The sequence below is a fragment of the Salmo salar genome, chromosome ssa04 (assembly GCF_905237065.1).
Source record: "Salmo salar chromosome ssa04, Ssal_v3.1, whole genome shotgun sequence".
NCBI classification, from domain to species: domain Eukaryota; kingdom Metazoa; phylum Chordata; class Actinopteri; order Salmoniformes; family Salmonidae; genus Salmo; species Salmo salar.
Window position 1 is genome coordinate 55,147,805 of NC_059445.1, and position 15,736 is coordinate 55,163,540.

The following is a 15,736-nucleotide window of genomic DNA, read 5'->3' on the forward strand; positions in this document are numbered from 1 at the left end:
GTGTTAACCCTCCCAAGGCTGCCGGCTCAGGCAGCATCCCTAGCCCCGTCCTCAGCGCATACGCAGACCAGCTGGCTGGAGTGTTTACGGACATATTCAATCTCTCCCTATCCCAGTCTGCTGTCCCCACTTGCTTCAATATGTCCACTATTATTCCTGTACCCAAAAAGCGAATGTAACTGAACTAAATGACTATAGCCCCGTAGCACTCACTTGTCATCATGAAGTGCTTTGCGAGGCTAGTTAAGGATCATATCACCTCTACCTTACCTGACACTCTAGACCCACTGCAATTTAAATACTGCCCCAAAAGATCCACTGACGATACAATCGCCATCGCACTGCACACTGCCGTATCCCATCTGAACAAATGTAGGAATGCTGTTAATCGATTACAGCTCAGCCTTCAACAACATAGTACTCTCCAAGCTCAACATTAAGCTCTGGTCCCTGGGTCTGAACCCAACACTGTGCAACTGGGTCCTGAACTTCCTGACGGGCCGCCCCCAGGTGGTGACGGTAGGCAACAACACCTCCACTACGCTGATCCACAACACAGGGGCCCCACAAGGGTGCGTGCTTAGCCCCGTCGTGTACTCCCTGTTCACCCACGACTGCGTGTCCACGCACGCCTCCATTTCAATCATCAAGTTTGCAAACGACAACAGTTGTAGACTTGATTACCAACAATGACGAGACAGTCTACAGGGAGGAGGTAAGAGCCTTGGCGGAGTGGTGACAGGAAAATAAACTCTCCCTCAACGTCAACAAAACGAAGGAGCTGATCGTGGACTTCAGGAGACAGCAGCGGGAGCACGCCCCCATCCACATTGACAGTCCACAGTGGAGAAGGTGAAAAGCTTCAAGTTCCTCGGCGTACACATCCCTGACAATCTGAAATGGTCCACCCACACAGACAGTGTGGTGAAGAAGGCGCAACAGTGGAGGCTGAATAAATTTGGCTTGGCCCCTAAGACCCTCACAAACTTTTACAGATGCATCATTGGGAGCATCTTGTCGGGCTATATTACTGCACCGTCTGCAACCGCAGGGCTCTCCATGGGGTAGTGTGGTCAGCCCAACACATCACCGGGGCACACTGCCTGCCTTCCAGGACATCTACAGCACCCGGGGTCACAGGAAGGCCAAGAAGATCATCAAAGACCTCAGCCACTGAGCCACGGCATGTTCACCCCGCTATCATCCAGAAGGCGAGGTCAGGACAGGTGCATCAAAGCTGGGACTGAAAAACATCTTCTATCTCAAGGCCGCCAGAATGTTATATAGCCATCACTAGCTGGCCTCCACTCAGTACCCTGTCTTGAACGTAGTCACTGTCACTAACCGGCTACCACCCGATTACTCAAGCCTGTACCTTAGAGGCTGCTGTCCTATGTCCATAGACATGGACCACTGGTCACTTTAATAATGTTTACATATCATTTTACCCATTTCATATGTATATAATGTATTCTAGTCAAGGCCATCATATTCAACTACTTCTATACATATACTATTCCACCCTACGTATTCTTCAGATATACTACATATTCTATCCACAGTCAAAAGATTGGACACACCTACTCATTTACTTAAAATGTTACTATTTCTACATTGTAGAATAATAGTGAAGACATCAAAACTATGAAATAACACATGGAATCATGCAGTAACCCAAAAAGTGTTAAACAAATCAACATTTATTTTAGATTTTAGATTTCTCAAAGTAGCCACCCTTTGCTTTGATGACAGTGTCACACCCTGATCTGTTTCATCTGTCTTGTGCTTGTCTCCATCCCCCACCAGGTGTCTCCTATTTTCCCCATTATCCCCTGTGTATTTATACCTGCGTTTTCTGTTTGTCTTTGCCAGTTTGTCTTGTCTCGTCAAGTCATCCCGGCGTGTTTTCCGTGTATTACCAGTTCTCAAATTCTTGTTTTCTAGTCTTCTCGGTTCCGACCTTTCTACCTGTCCTTATCCTGAGCCTGCCTGCGTTCTGTCCCTTTTTTACTCGGCCTTGGATTTACGAACCTCTGCCTGCCCTCGACCTGCCCTTTTGCCTGCCCCTTTGTTATAATAAATATTCTGAGAACCGAACCATCTACCTCCTGTGTCTGCATCTGGGTCATATCCTGAGTCGTGATAGTGATATGTTCAAGTCATTACTGGAGCAAGTCACAACGGAAACATCCCGGGAAACCTCCCTCAGTAACCTTGCTATTAGCGATGCTTCTCCCCAGCCTACCCCGGCTTCCCGAGAACCCCGCTTACCTCCCCCAGAGCACTATGCTGAAGATCCTGGAACCTGCCGGGGGTTTCTCTCCCAGTGCTCCCTCATCTTTGAGCTACAGTCCTCTTAGTTTCCTTCGGGTCGGTCGAAGATAGCGTATCTTATAACACTGATGTCTGGAAGGGTGCTTGCCTGGGCTACGGCGGTGTGGGATCAACAATCCTCCATTTTCCTTAGTCTGGAGGATTTCGTGGCAGTGGTAAGGAAAGGTGTTCGATTCCCCGGTGTCCGGGATAGAGGCGGCTTGGAAGCTACTTCATCTGCGTCAAGACTCCCGCAGTGTTGCAGACTACGTGGTAGACTTTTGCAGGCTGGCCGCCGAGAGTGCCTGGAACCCAGAGTCCCTGTTCGACACCTTCCTTCATGGATTATCGGAGGAAATCAAAGACGAACTCACAGCCTGGGAGTTACCCAGGGACCTTGACTCCCTTATAGCCTTTACTATGAGGATCAATGGGCACCTACGGGAACGCAGGAGGGAGAACAGGTCTGTTCTCTGCCACACTCGCTCATCCATGGTTTCTCCCTCGTCTCTGAAGAACCCCGGAAGTCCCCGACACCTGCATTTCCGAGAGAATCTGAAATCACCTGTGCCCCCTTCAAGGATCATCGGGGAATGGCGACTCTTCCACTCCTGAGCCCATGCAACTGGGCAGGGCTAGATTGTCTCCTAGTGAATGTTTACGCAGGCTGAACTCCCAACAGTTTTCTGTATTGTGGTACTACAGGATATTACATAGCCACCTGTCCAGTAAAAGACCAGTCAGTAGGTACGGGTACGCTGGTGGGCCATACAGGGAGTCTCCAAACATAGTCTCCGATCGGGGTCCTCAGTTGTTGTCCAGGTTCTGGAAGGCATTCTGCACCCTCATTGGGTTACCAACCCCCACTCTTCCCTGAGTAAGAGGAAGAGGTCAGCCGCTGTCGGCGTACCTGGAAGACAGCCCGGTCCGTTCTTCTTAAGACCACCTCCAGGTATCAGCAACAGGCAGATCGCCACCAGACCCCGGCTCCCCGCTATATATTTCTGTATTTCTTAATTCCATTCTTTTACTTTTAGATTTGTGTGTATTGTTAGATATTACTGCACTGTTGGACATAGGAACACCAGCATTTCGCTACACCCACAATAACATCTTCTAAATATGTGTATGCGACCAATACAATTGTATTCGATTTGATACAATTGTATTTGTATTTCATTTGTAAAATACATTTATTGCAAAATCTTGCTATGGTTGTTTATCTAAGTAGCAGAGCGAAAAGTACACTTTGTACCAGAGTATAATGTTCTAAATCCATTATAGTATCCATATCACAAACAATCTACAAACGCTAGAATTACAATTTCCTCTGTTCATGTCCAAAGTCCACACTCACTTACGAAGCCAAGCCTAACAACATGCACATTTTGTCATCATCAGCACCAATGTCCTTGTAACCAAACTACTGTACACCAGTTGAGTAGAGAGCTTGGCAATTGGGGGAAACAGAGACTAACGGGGGTATAGAGAAATGCTGGCTTCCCTTCAATCCCACCACACTAACCATCCACACAAACATCTCCCAGGGGCGGACAGACAGGAGAAGACCGAAGGGTTTTAACTTTGATCACTGAAGTGTGGCCCCTTCAAATGTTTGTGTTTGAGAAGGTAGCCTTTAATTTGGCCTGCAATGGGTTGCAGGCTCTCTGGTTTAGCCATGGCATGTCGAATATTGGAGTGTTTACACAACCTCCCTGCCTGCCTCCCTCAGTCCCTGCTCTGGTCTGCCTGCTCCAGCCCTCCTGGTGGTGCTGAAATAAGTGCATGAAGATGGATGGATTTACTTAAGACTCTAACCTCAGGATTTTGGAAACAAACCCTCAATGACCTCTTTGTGTCAGGAAAGGTAGAGGACGAGGGATTAGGGAAGGAGAAGTGTCAGACTGGAATGCTGTTTGTGTGTGAATGTTTCTATACACCCCCCCCCCAGACCCAGTAACTGCTCTACCATTGAGGTCATGACAGATGCAGCACATTCACTACACTAGGGTACAAAGCCTGCCTTACATGAGAAAATAGTACACTACTATTAATTTCACTGCTTAATTTAAGTATAAATATAGATATAGTGGTAGAGGATTAATATCCCATTGCTTATATGATTATAACAGGGCTTATAAGATTATAACAAGGTTTTTATTATGAACACATTTTATTTATACCAGTATTTTGAAAGTAAAACAGAAAGAACAGTGATATTGTCAACATCTCTTTCTGTCTGTCTCTCACTGCACACACACCCAGCCAATGCATCACTCTATAGGCTCTGAGTGAGAGAGAGAGAGAGAGAGAGAGAGAGAGAGAGAGAGTGAGTGAGAGAGGAGAGGGTAGCCATTGTCTGCAGCAGTAAATCAGCCACTAGTGATTTGTTAACCTTTGTGTGGCCATATGTCAGCAGATGAGGCATGGTTGGAGTGGCTCCTTTCATGGCCCTGAATTATAGCCTCTCTTTACCCTGCAGCCACAGGCACGGAGGAGAGGAGGGAGACATCTTACCTCCACACACACAGAACAGGATATTGAGCTAATCTATACATCCATTGTCACACATTAGACAGCCCTGGTTGGAGACGGATTCTCGCTAAATGTACATACCACCAAGGAGAGCTCTTTGGAAGGGGGAATAAACCTGGCATTAGAGGTACAGTGGGGGCCAAAATGATTGACACCTATGATAAAGATGAGCAATAATGTCTGTGTAAAATAAAGAATTAAAATACTGAGCTATATTGTATTCCCAAAAAAAGGGGAAATTATATTATTTTATACTAAGGCAAATGCTCAGAGAAAGAGATTTTATTGAACAAGTAATTAAAAAAATATATTGTTGAATAAAGTAGTCAAAAGTTTAGTATTGGTCCCATATTTCTAGCACGCTATGACAACATCAAAGTTTGTGACTCTACAAACTTGTTGGATGCATTTGCAGTTTGTTTTGGTTGTGTTTTAGATTATTTTGTGCTCAATAGAAATGAATGGTAAATAATTGATTGTGTCATTTGAGTCACTTTTATTGTAAATAAGAATAGAATATGTTTCTAAAGACTTCTACATGAATGTGGAAGCTACCATGATTATGGATAGTCCTGAATGAATCATGAATAATGATGAGTAAGAAAGTTAGAGGGTCAAAGATCATACCCCTAAGACATACTAACCTCTGTTATTGGTAATGGGGCGGCGGGTAGCCTAGTGGTTAGAGCATTGGACTTGTAACTGAAAGGTTGCAAGATCAAATCCCTGAGCTGACAAGGAAAGAATCTGTTGTTCTGTCCCTGAACAAAGCCGTTAACCCACTGTTCCTCGGCCGTCATTGAAAATAAGAATTTGTTCTTAGCTGACTTGCCAAGTTACATAAAGGTAAAAAAGAAATGATGAAGGTCTTTAGGGTAGATCTTTGACCCTCTGTAATTCTCACTCATCATTATTCACGATTTAAGGGTGTCAATAATTCTGACCCCTACCTCTTTGAGAGTCAATTGTATTAGCATAAAATAATATCATTCCCCCAAAATGTTTTACTTATAATATATACTGAATAAAATTATAAACGCAACATGCAACAATTTCAACAATTTTACTGAGTTACAGTTCATATAAGAAAATCTGTCAATTGAAATAAATTCATTAGGCGCTAATCTATGGATTTCACATGTTTGAGAGGGGAGCCGCCATGGGTGGGCTTGAGAGGGCATAAGCCCACCCACTTGGGAGCCAGGCCCAGACAATCAGAATGAGTTTTTCCCCACAAAAAGGCTTTATTACAGACAGAAATACTCCTCAGTTTCATCATCAGTCTGGGTGGCTGGTGTCAGACGATCCCGCAGGTGAAGAAGTCGGATGTGGAGGTCCTGGGCTGGAGTGGTTACATGTGGTCTGCGGTTGTGAGGCCGGTTGGATGTACTGCCAAATTCTTTAAAACGACGTTGGAGGCGGCTTATGGTAGAGAAATTAACATTAAATTCTCTGGCAACAGCTCTGGTGGACAATCCTGCAGTCAGCATGCCAATTGCACGCTCCCTCAAAAACTTTAGACATCTGTGACATTATGTTGTGTGATAAAACTGCACATTTTAGAGTGGCCTCTTATTGTCCCCAGCACAAGGTTCACCTGTTTAATGATCATGCTGTTTAATCAGCTTCTTGATATGCCATACCTGTCAGGTGGATGGATTATCTTGGTAAAGGAGAAATGCTCACTAACAGGGATGTAAACAAATTTGTGCACCAGATTTGAGAGAAATAAGCTTTTTGTGCATGTGTCCATTTTCTGGGATATTTTATTTCATCTCATGAAACATGGGACCAACACTTTACATGTTGCGATTATATTTGTTCAGTATAACTCAGTATTTGAATTATTTATCTTATACATTCATTATTCCGGACCCCACTGTATGTCATCAGTACACTTGGTAATCGGATTCTTCCAATCACAGCTAATGGATATAAGTGCATCATATAACAGACTTCTGTCAGAGATGTTGAAGAGTGTTTCACTCACTGTAGTGGCTGTGTGTGTTTATATAAGACTAACAATAAAAGTGCTTTTATATTCCAACATTGTTGTGTCTTTTTGTCTACAGTTTTGTGTCTGGAAGGGACAGCTAGTGCCATATGAATGACCTCTCACCCTACCAGGCAGAGAACCAAGTCCGTGCCTCAGACATAGAAGGCCAATCAGAGGTGGGTCATTTTTCCACTGTGTACCAGGCCAAGTTCTGTCCTGGTCTCCAAAACCCAAACCCACAAAGAAGGTTGAGGTCCATCGGAGGGCACAGCACAGTAAAGGCTGTGGCTACTGTAGTGTAAACCAATGATGGTGGTGCTGTGAAAGGCTAACTGGCGCTCCCATTACACTGAATGGGTCACCATCATCTGTGTTGGTCCAGATCAGTGTGTAATAGTTCCCTATAGCATCTTTACATCATCTGATTATTACAGTAGAAGAAGGCAGCCCACAGTGCAGGACCGACACCGTACTGTCAGCCAGAGAGAGAGTCAACCTCTCAGCTCCCTCCTACACACGTGTAAAACACTCAGAGGCCATTCTGCTGCCTGAAGAGCTCTCCACGACAATCCAGAGAGCTCTTCAATCCGTTACTGCCACAAAGTTCACCTCCGCTATTTTCTCTTTACCTTGCTTCTTTTTTTTTAAACAATGTCATCAGTGGCGCAAATTACACCTTGCACATTACTCTCTCTCTCTCGCTCCCCTCCCCTCTGGAGGAAGACACACTCAAGCACTTCGCTGGCTGGCTGTGCACTTCTCGTCTGGCGCTGGCGCTGCTCCCTGGGTCTCACCATAGCAGTTTCATTTTCACATTAGCTCCGGTAAAGCTTTGGTGAAACCAGCCTTTCAGCTGAAGCACTGAGAGAGGAGGGGACAGCAGAGCAGCCTCCCTCTCTCCTGGTACTTCAACCCTTACAGACTGAACTCACCTCCTATCATATCTGAGCCATAGGAAAAAACTAAAAGAAATATGTTTTATGTCAAACTGGGGAATTGTTTATGATGAAATGTCAAGAAATAACTATGTAATTCATTGGTGGCTAACTTGTAATTATAGAGTATTACTGTCTGAGAAAGTATGACATGTCCCTAATACTGTACATCGTCTAAGTTTCCCTGTGTCAAAGCAAGAAAAATAAAATACATTTAATCAGATATCAACTGATCATCTGGTGTAGACAGTAATTAAATGACCACTGCAATGTCACTACATATTTTCTCCCTCTAAGTAATAACAATATGGTCTGTCTGTCTGTCTGTCTGTCTGTCTGTCTGTCTGTCTGTGGTCCTATTCAATACTGAGTCAGTCTGGTCTGAAACAAACATACAAAGCTATGACTCATCAGCAGCCCAATTTACAGATGACAACCATTACGGTCCTGCTGTATTTAGCATTAGCTAAACAGCATTACTGCATGGGGCTATGCTCTGCTATAACAAATCAGCTGTAATATGTTTAGACTGCCCTCTCCAATGACATAGTAGCGTTCAGGGCCGTGCTGTGGGGCCTGACTACATCATAAAGAATGCCAGTGTTACAGTGGCGAAGAGAGATTACACGTGTGGGACTGAACCTTTAATCATTTAATAAATCTATCTACACATGCTTTTCTCCTGACATGGTGCTCTGTTTTGTTATTACAGCCAAGGCTCTGCCACACTCTAATCCTTTCCTGGGCAGCCCACGCACACACAGCTAAACTAGGCCTGGACAACATTATGTAGACCTCAACATCAGTTTAGGATTGGAAACCAACCTGACAGCCCCTAGTCTGCAACAAGTTCTTTCAACTGGCCCAGCATACGGCTGGTTTCTCTTTTACATTTTCTGCAGGAGACTAAATGAATGAGGCTTGCAGGCAGGCTGACACCTGCAGGCGCTTTGACAGGCCACGTAATTAGAGCTAACGTTTAATGATTCTTCCTTAATGAAGGCTGCGTCTGGGCAAATTGAACCCAGACAGAGAGGAGAGAGAGGGAGGGAGGGAGAGAGGGAGGGAGAAAATGAATTGAATTGCGAGAGAGAGGTTGTGAGGGAGGGAGGGAGGGAGGGAGGGAGGGAGGGAGGGAGAGAGAGAGAGAGAGAGAGAGATGGGTGAGAGAGAGCAACAGAGCGTGGGAGAGTGACAATGCCACAGGGGAGCGTGACAATTCCACACGGTGGATATCAATGGCCCTGGACCTGAGGCGAGACGTGAGAAAGATGACGCGCGGCTGGAAGCAAATCAACGTCCAGGAACTAAAACACTGCACTCAGTCAGGAGTTGAATTTCTTTGCAAATATGCCACAGTCAGATGCAATAAGCAATGAGGTGACTGGCTATCTGTTGTGAGTGTACTGTACTGTGAGAGGTGCTGCCTGCCAGGCAGGGCAGTAATTGTTGGGAGGTAGACAGGGCTGGATTAAGAAATCATTTTTTTGTGGATAGACCCTCCAAGCCCCTGTCGAATGTTAAGCCCAATAAGCATTTAATGTGTACCAACAAGAAAGCACAAACCACCAAACCAACAGACCTTTTGCACTTGCCCTCGGGCAAATACTGATATTCATCTCCACACAATCTAAGCTTCTCCCATTTTACCTGGAGTTGTATCTTGTCCTGAGGCAGTTGGTTGGTCAATCAGTCGGTCGGTGCATCATAGTGGTGGTAATCCCATCAAACTAAATACCCACCCTACTTCTTTTATCTTAACACTTCCCTCAATAAAAATACCAATGGTCTCCGTTCTTCTGCACCTGGATTCTTTTACTCGCCTTTTGTGATTGCAATAGGAATTTGCATATGGCTGGGGGAGGAGAAGAAGAAGGAGGAGGAGTAGAAGCTTGGATGTTAAAAAGAAAGAAAAGGGGCTTATATATTTAAATGTAAATAGGGGCCAAGAGGGTGCCTGCTATCCACCAGGGAGGGAGAGAGCGTATTTGTGTACTGTTTCCCTCAATAAGGCCTTTCACTGAGGGGTAAAGAGGGTGGCCCATGTTGATTTAGGCCACACAAAGGGGGTCTTAGTCCTTTCAAGGGAACCAAATATCCCCACAGAGCGGTGCCTTCAAAAGGAAGCCTCCCTGTCAAGCATGGCCATTGAGCCACCGATGTATGCCACAAATCAAGCCCTGGAGGTAATCAAAGGCCAGAATGTGGGAAATGTGTTTGGGGTCCCCAGACTCCACAGCAGAGCACAGTACAGCAAGAAAGGGGGAAAGGGGGGAAACAAGAACCTATCTGCACCAATCAGCCCCTCTTTCTCCTGCTCTCTGAAGGGGTCATAAGCCCTGTTTCTCCAGCCCCTCCTCTCCCCTAACATCCCCCCAGCCCCATCAAATCCTATAGTAACCCACCATTGCAGAGGAATGTCCATTTAACACATTATCTGGGCTCCTCCAGGGATGGAGAAAATGGGACTGTCTGCTTTTCACAGCAAATTAGTGACGTGATTATGAGGTCACATGTGGTGTTGGCACTCTGAGGTCGTAAACAGATGCCCTCCTTCTGACTTTATTTCATACTGCGTTAGCACTTCCTGGTTCCTCCTCCTCTGGCTCCTACACTCTTAGAAAAATGGTGTTAAGTAGAACCATATAGGGTTCTTCAGTTTGTCCATATTGGGGAACCCTTTTTGGTGCTAGGTAGAAACCTTTGCAGAAGGTTCTCCCTATACCCCCTTTATGTAGGGTTCTTTATAGAACCTCCTGTATATGGTTCTACCGAGAACCCTTTTATCTTTGGAGGGTTCCTACTAGAACCCTCTATGAATGGTTCCACCAGCCTTACTAGCCTTTAAAATGTTATTACATATGACAATACATTACATATATCAAAAGGCCTTTCTTTGAGAGTTATACCCTAACACAGTGGTGTTAGGAAACTCCTGGTTTACAGGCCACATCAGGCCAGCAAGTCACATTATGCTGGCTTGCAAAGTGATGTTTAATTCCTATTGGATTCCAGACAGAGTTAAAATATCCAACAAGTGGATTTTTTTTTATCACCAGCAACCTGCACGCAGACTGCCAGGGTAGGGAAGATTGTATACTGAGACTACCTCAATCATCTAACCTGGAACAACCATCTCAGTAACGGCTGCAATAAGTCCAACTACTAACAGTTTGGAATTGTTGAGAAAAATGTATGCTATTTATCTTTGTGTAGCATAACATTTATCAATCATTCAGTGTACATGCAAAAACACCGATTTTTGTGTTTTTTTATTTAATGTCAAATGTATTTCCCACTAAAGGGAGTAGTAACATGTCTTGGCATATCAAAACTCTGCATGGTGTTGTTTACCTGAGTGAGTAGCTCATATGGATTTTTTTATTCATTACACTGAATCCAATTCGATTTCATTGAATAAACCACCAGGAATGAATTTTCTGTCATGTCCAGACATGAGAAAACACAGATTGATATTTCACACCTGTGTAATACAAAGAGCTGCAGTGAAAACAGAGTCTGTTTTGCACGACCAAGCTCTGGTCTTGGTTGATATACAAATGGGCTACAAAGGCAAGCATTGCTATTAAACAACTTCTAAACCATTATTTAACTAGGCAAGTCAGAACATATTCTTATTTACAATGACAGCCTACCCCTTGCCAAACCCAGACAACAGGTGCACCACTCTCAATCACGGCTGGATGTGATGCAGCCTGGATACGAACCAGGTACTGCTGTGACGCCTCTTGCTGAGATGCAGTGTCTTAGACCACTGCGCCACTCGGGAGCTATGAGCGCCTACACTGAGCCAATGCAGAATTACAATGACCAACCAATGCCAAACTATGATTCTTGCAAATTAAAATAATATTGCCATAAATAATACTGCTACATAAAACACATTATAAGAGTTCATACCTTTAACTGCAGCGGTGCTGAAGAATTTCTCTGAGCTGGCATCAGAGCCCTGTGAGAGAGAAAGACGATATCATTAGCAAACTTGCTTAAACAGGTGGGTTTCATCGTCAATGACCCAAACGGCCAGCTGAAGGGAGCGAAACATTCCGCACTGCAGCACACCGCGGCCACTTGATGGCACTGTTGGTCCATGTAATAACATGACAGCGCTAACCCTCACCCATTCCATGTCGAGCCCAGTGTGGCAGAGCGCAAATTAACATTGCTGTGTTATTGTGCAAACATTCAGTGCTAAGCATTTACACAGTATTAGATAATGAAAGCCTATTTAGGTGACATTGCGGTGTCAAAAAGGCATTGGCTAATTCAATCCCACTAACAAAGTGAAAGATCGACATGTTACAATTCCTACCAGTGTGTGCGTGGCAAGGCTGAGCCTAGGCCTACTAGGAAATAACAACACATTGAACCATTGGTTTTAAATGTCACTTTCATAGCATTTCACTTTTTTGTCGCGGAGAAGTAAAAAAACAGATGGCTATTGAAAGACGCTGTTTTAAATATTAGATATCAGTCCTAGTAAAGTGAAAATGACAATGAGACTAATTCAAAACAATTCAGAAGATTTTATCACAGACAATGAAGACTCTTCACACCTTTTCGGCAAATGGACAGTGGCACGGGGTCCAATAATAATGGTATGACATTTGCGCAAATGACACATATCCCATTAATAACTAACGCCTATCAATTATTTTCTATTCGCACATGAGATGATTTTGCTCGAGACAGAAAACATTTCCATATTCATTTGCTTAGGGTACAGGCAATTCCAAGGTAAGAGACAGGCATTTCAGTGTAGCTATTCATCCAAATTAAAATGTGTAGGTGCATGGAAAGCAGAATATTTTTCTCTCCACAAAAAAATAATTGAATCTCCTAATTCTAAAAATGAAACGTCAGTAACCTATCAAAGAATATTACTGCAGATTGAAATAGACAGACTTGATTGAAGCATATTCAGTTTGGATATTTCCCTTCTGCACACAACAAATATCCAGATATAGGCCAACAACATTCAAAATGACGATTTTTTTCTTCATATCTATGAATGCTCATAGCAATATTAAGCATTTACGTTATTATCAATTTATAACTACATGTATAGGAAGAGCTATACTACAAAAAACATTGCTGCAATAACCACAGATATTCTCCTACACGTTTTATTATATCCAATAAACATAGTACATACTGATAATAGGCCTACACATAATTCGTCGTTAATAGGACGTAAACTATAAGCTAATAACCAAATAATTTATAATAAGGTAGACGTGAATAAAGAACAGCGACGCGCATACCTTTGATGTGGCGAAGCTGGCAAGAAGGAAAATATTAGTTAAGATATCACTTTCGCTGTGTAGTAAATATGGCCCCGTTTCACATTCTGCTTGTCAAAATAATGTAATCCACAAATAGGCGGCGAATTCAACTCCGTTTAAATCGATGACATCCATGCGAAAAGAGAATCCGTTTCCAATAAAATTCCAACGAGATACGAGAAGCTCTTACAAAGCTACGGTGCCTCTCGGACAAAGGAAGCCATGTGTCTTTGCAGAAAAAGCATCAGCAACAGCTCTAGGTCGCTAAATCCCGTTAAGTGCGTTTTGTCTTCAGTTCAGAGTGGGATACAAATCTATCTCGCAATATTCTCGTATTGAAGATATGCGAGGTTCGAATAGGCAAGATCCTTGGGAGACTGCGTATCAGGACGCGTAAAGAGGCTGTGTCCACAGACACCAGCGGGAGTCGCCAGCTCGCTCCTACAGAGCAGCAAAATCCAACAAAGCGCAGACCAATTTCCTCTGGAGCAAAGAGGGAGACAAAATCACATTTAGAATCACCTTGAGCCAAAAGGGGACTCCGCTTTCATTATATTTCCAGCTGGTTAAAGCTTATGTCCTGTGGTTGCTGACGGTTCTGTCACCGACAGAGCCTCTCATCGCTCCAAGCGTCAGACAAACTCCCATTCATCCAACTGCTGCCTCTGTGGTCCTCGTTTGATGGTTGGGTCCTCCCACTTCCTGATTCTAACCTGACTTGGTTCAACCTCACTACTACTTCTCTTCTGAACACAAACACACCTGTGTTTTCTGCTTCTGAGGGTCCAGATTCCTTGGTTCCAAAGACCGCGCTCTTCTTGGGAAAGGCGTGCAGGAGTGTGTTTTATTTTGCTTGAATGAAGCTCAGAGAAAACTGCCTGGCAGTTCCAGAACGAGAGAGGGTGAGAGCAAGAGGCAGAGAGAGAGAGAGAGAGAGAGAGATAGAGAGAGAGAGAGAGAGAGAGAGAGAGAGAGGAGGGAGGGACAGAGGGAGGGCCTGAGACTAGAATGATATTCTTTCACTGTCGACAGAGTGAGATGATGTCAGCGGCTAATGAATTTCCCAGTAGGGTGCTGCCAATGCGAGGGGAGGAAAACAAAACGCTCTTTATAAGCAGTAGTGCACCTCCTCAGAGCTCACAGCCACTCTCTTCCTGTTGAAATAACCACCACTCTACTGTCCTAGAGGGGGGGGTAACACACTCACACCAGCAACTAGGTTAACCATGGTGAGATAGTGATCCAGCCATGCTCACCAATGGTGCCCACTTAATCAAGCTTGATCCAGGGCTCAAACGCAGACATCGAAAAGCCCACCAATGTCCCTCCCTGAAACATGGTACTATGATCAGGTTTGTAGTAGTTTTCTCATGTTAAAACCGTCTGTATTGTAAGAGGATCAGCAGCTTTCGTGGACATTTGTCCTATTATTAATCATGTTAATGATGGTACTGGTTTGCTTGGAAGGCGAAAGATTGATTGAGAGAGAGACAGCATTGATGGAAAGTGGTGTTGGGGGAAAAACATACAACATTATAAAATCCATGTACACAAACAACAAGTGTGCGGTTAAAATTGGCAAAAAACACACATTTCTTTCCACAGGGCCATGTGGTAAGACATGGATGCAGCTTAAGCCCCACCCTCTTCAACACATATATCAACGAATTGGCGAGGGCACTAGAACAGTCTGCAGCACCTGGCCTCACCCTACTAGAATCTGAAGTCAAATGTCTACTGTTTGCTGATGATCTGATGCTTCTGTCACCAACCAAGGAGGGCCTACAGCAGCACATAGATCTTCTGTACAGATTCTGTTAGACCTGGGCCTTGACAGTAAATCTCAGTAAGACAAAAATAATGGTGTTCCAAAAAAGGTCCAGTCGCCAGGACCACAAATACAAATTCCATCTGGACACCGTTGCCCTAGAGCTCACAAAAAGCTATACATACCTCAGCCTAAACATCAGCGCCACAGGTAACTTCCACAAAGCTGAGAACAAGCTGAGAGACAAGGCAAGAAGGAACATAAAATTTGACATACCAATTATAATCTGGCTAAAAATACTTGAATCAGTTATAGAACCCATTGCCCTTTATGGTTGTGAGGTCTGGGGTCTGCTCACCAACCAAGAATTCACAAAATGGGACAAACACCAAATTGAGACTCTACATGCAGAATTCTGCAAAAATATCCCCCGTGTACAACGTAAAACATAAAATAATGCATGCAGAGCAGAATTAGGCCAATACCTGCTAATTAGACCCAACCAAATCATGAGAAAACAAACAGATAATTACTTGACACATTGGAAAGAGTTAACAAAAAAACTGAGCAAACTAAAATGCTATTTGGCCCTAAACAGAGAGTACACAGAATACCAGACCACTGTGACTGACCCAAACTCAAGGAAAGCTTTGACTATGTACAGACTCAGTGAGCATAGCCTTGCTATTGAGAAAGGCCGCCGTAGGCAGACCTGGCTCTCAAGAGAAGACAGGCTATGTGCACACTGCCCACAAAATGAGGTGGAAACTGAGCTGCACTTCCTAACCTCTTGCCTAATGTATGACCGTATTAGAGACACATATTTCCCTCAGATTACACAGATCTACAAAGAATTTAAAAACAAACCCAATTTTCATAAACT

General features: G+C 44.0%; 1 protein-coding gene across 9 annotated transcripts in view; it reads right to left on the minus strand.

The window, feature by feature from the left end:
- LOC106603524 (autism susceptibility gene 2 protein) overlaps nucleotides 1-15,736 on the minus strand; it is a 505,996-nt gene that overhangs the window by 32,733 nt on the left and 457,527 nt on the right. For all 9 annotated transcript variants that reach the window (XM_045717118.1, XM_045717116.1, XM_014197335.2 and 6 more), the window contains one exon: nucleotides 11,701-11,749. In XM_045717118.1, the coding sequence (XP_045573074.1) occupies nucleotides 11,701-11,749 (49 nt within the window). The remainder of the gene's footprint in view (nucleotides 1-11,700; nucleotides 11,750-15,736) is intronic.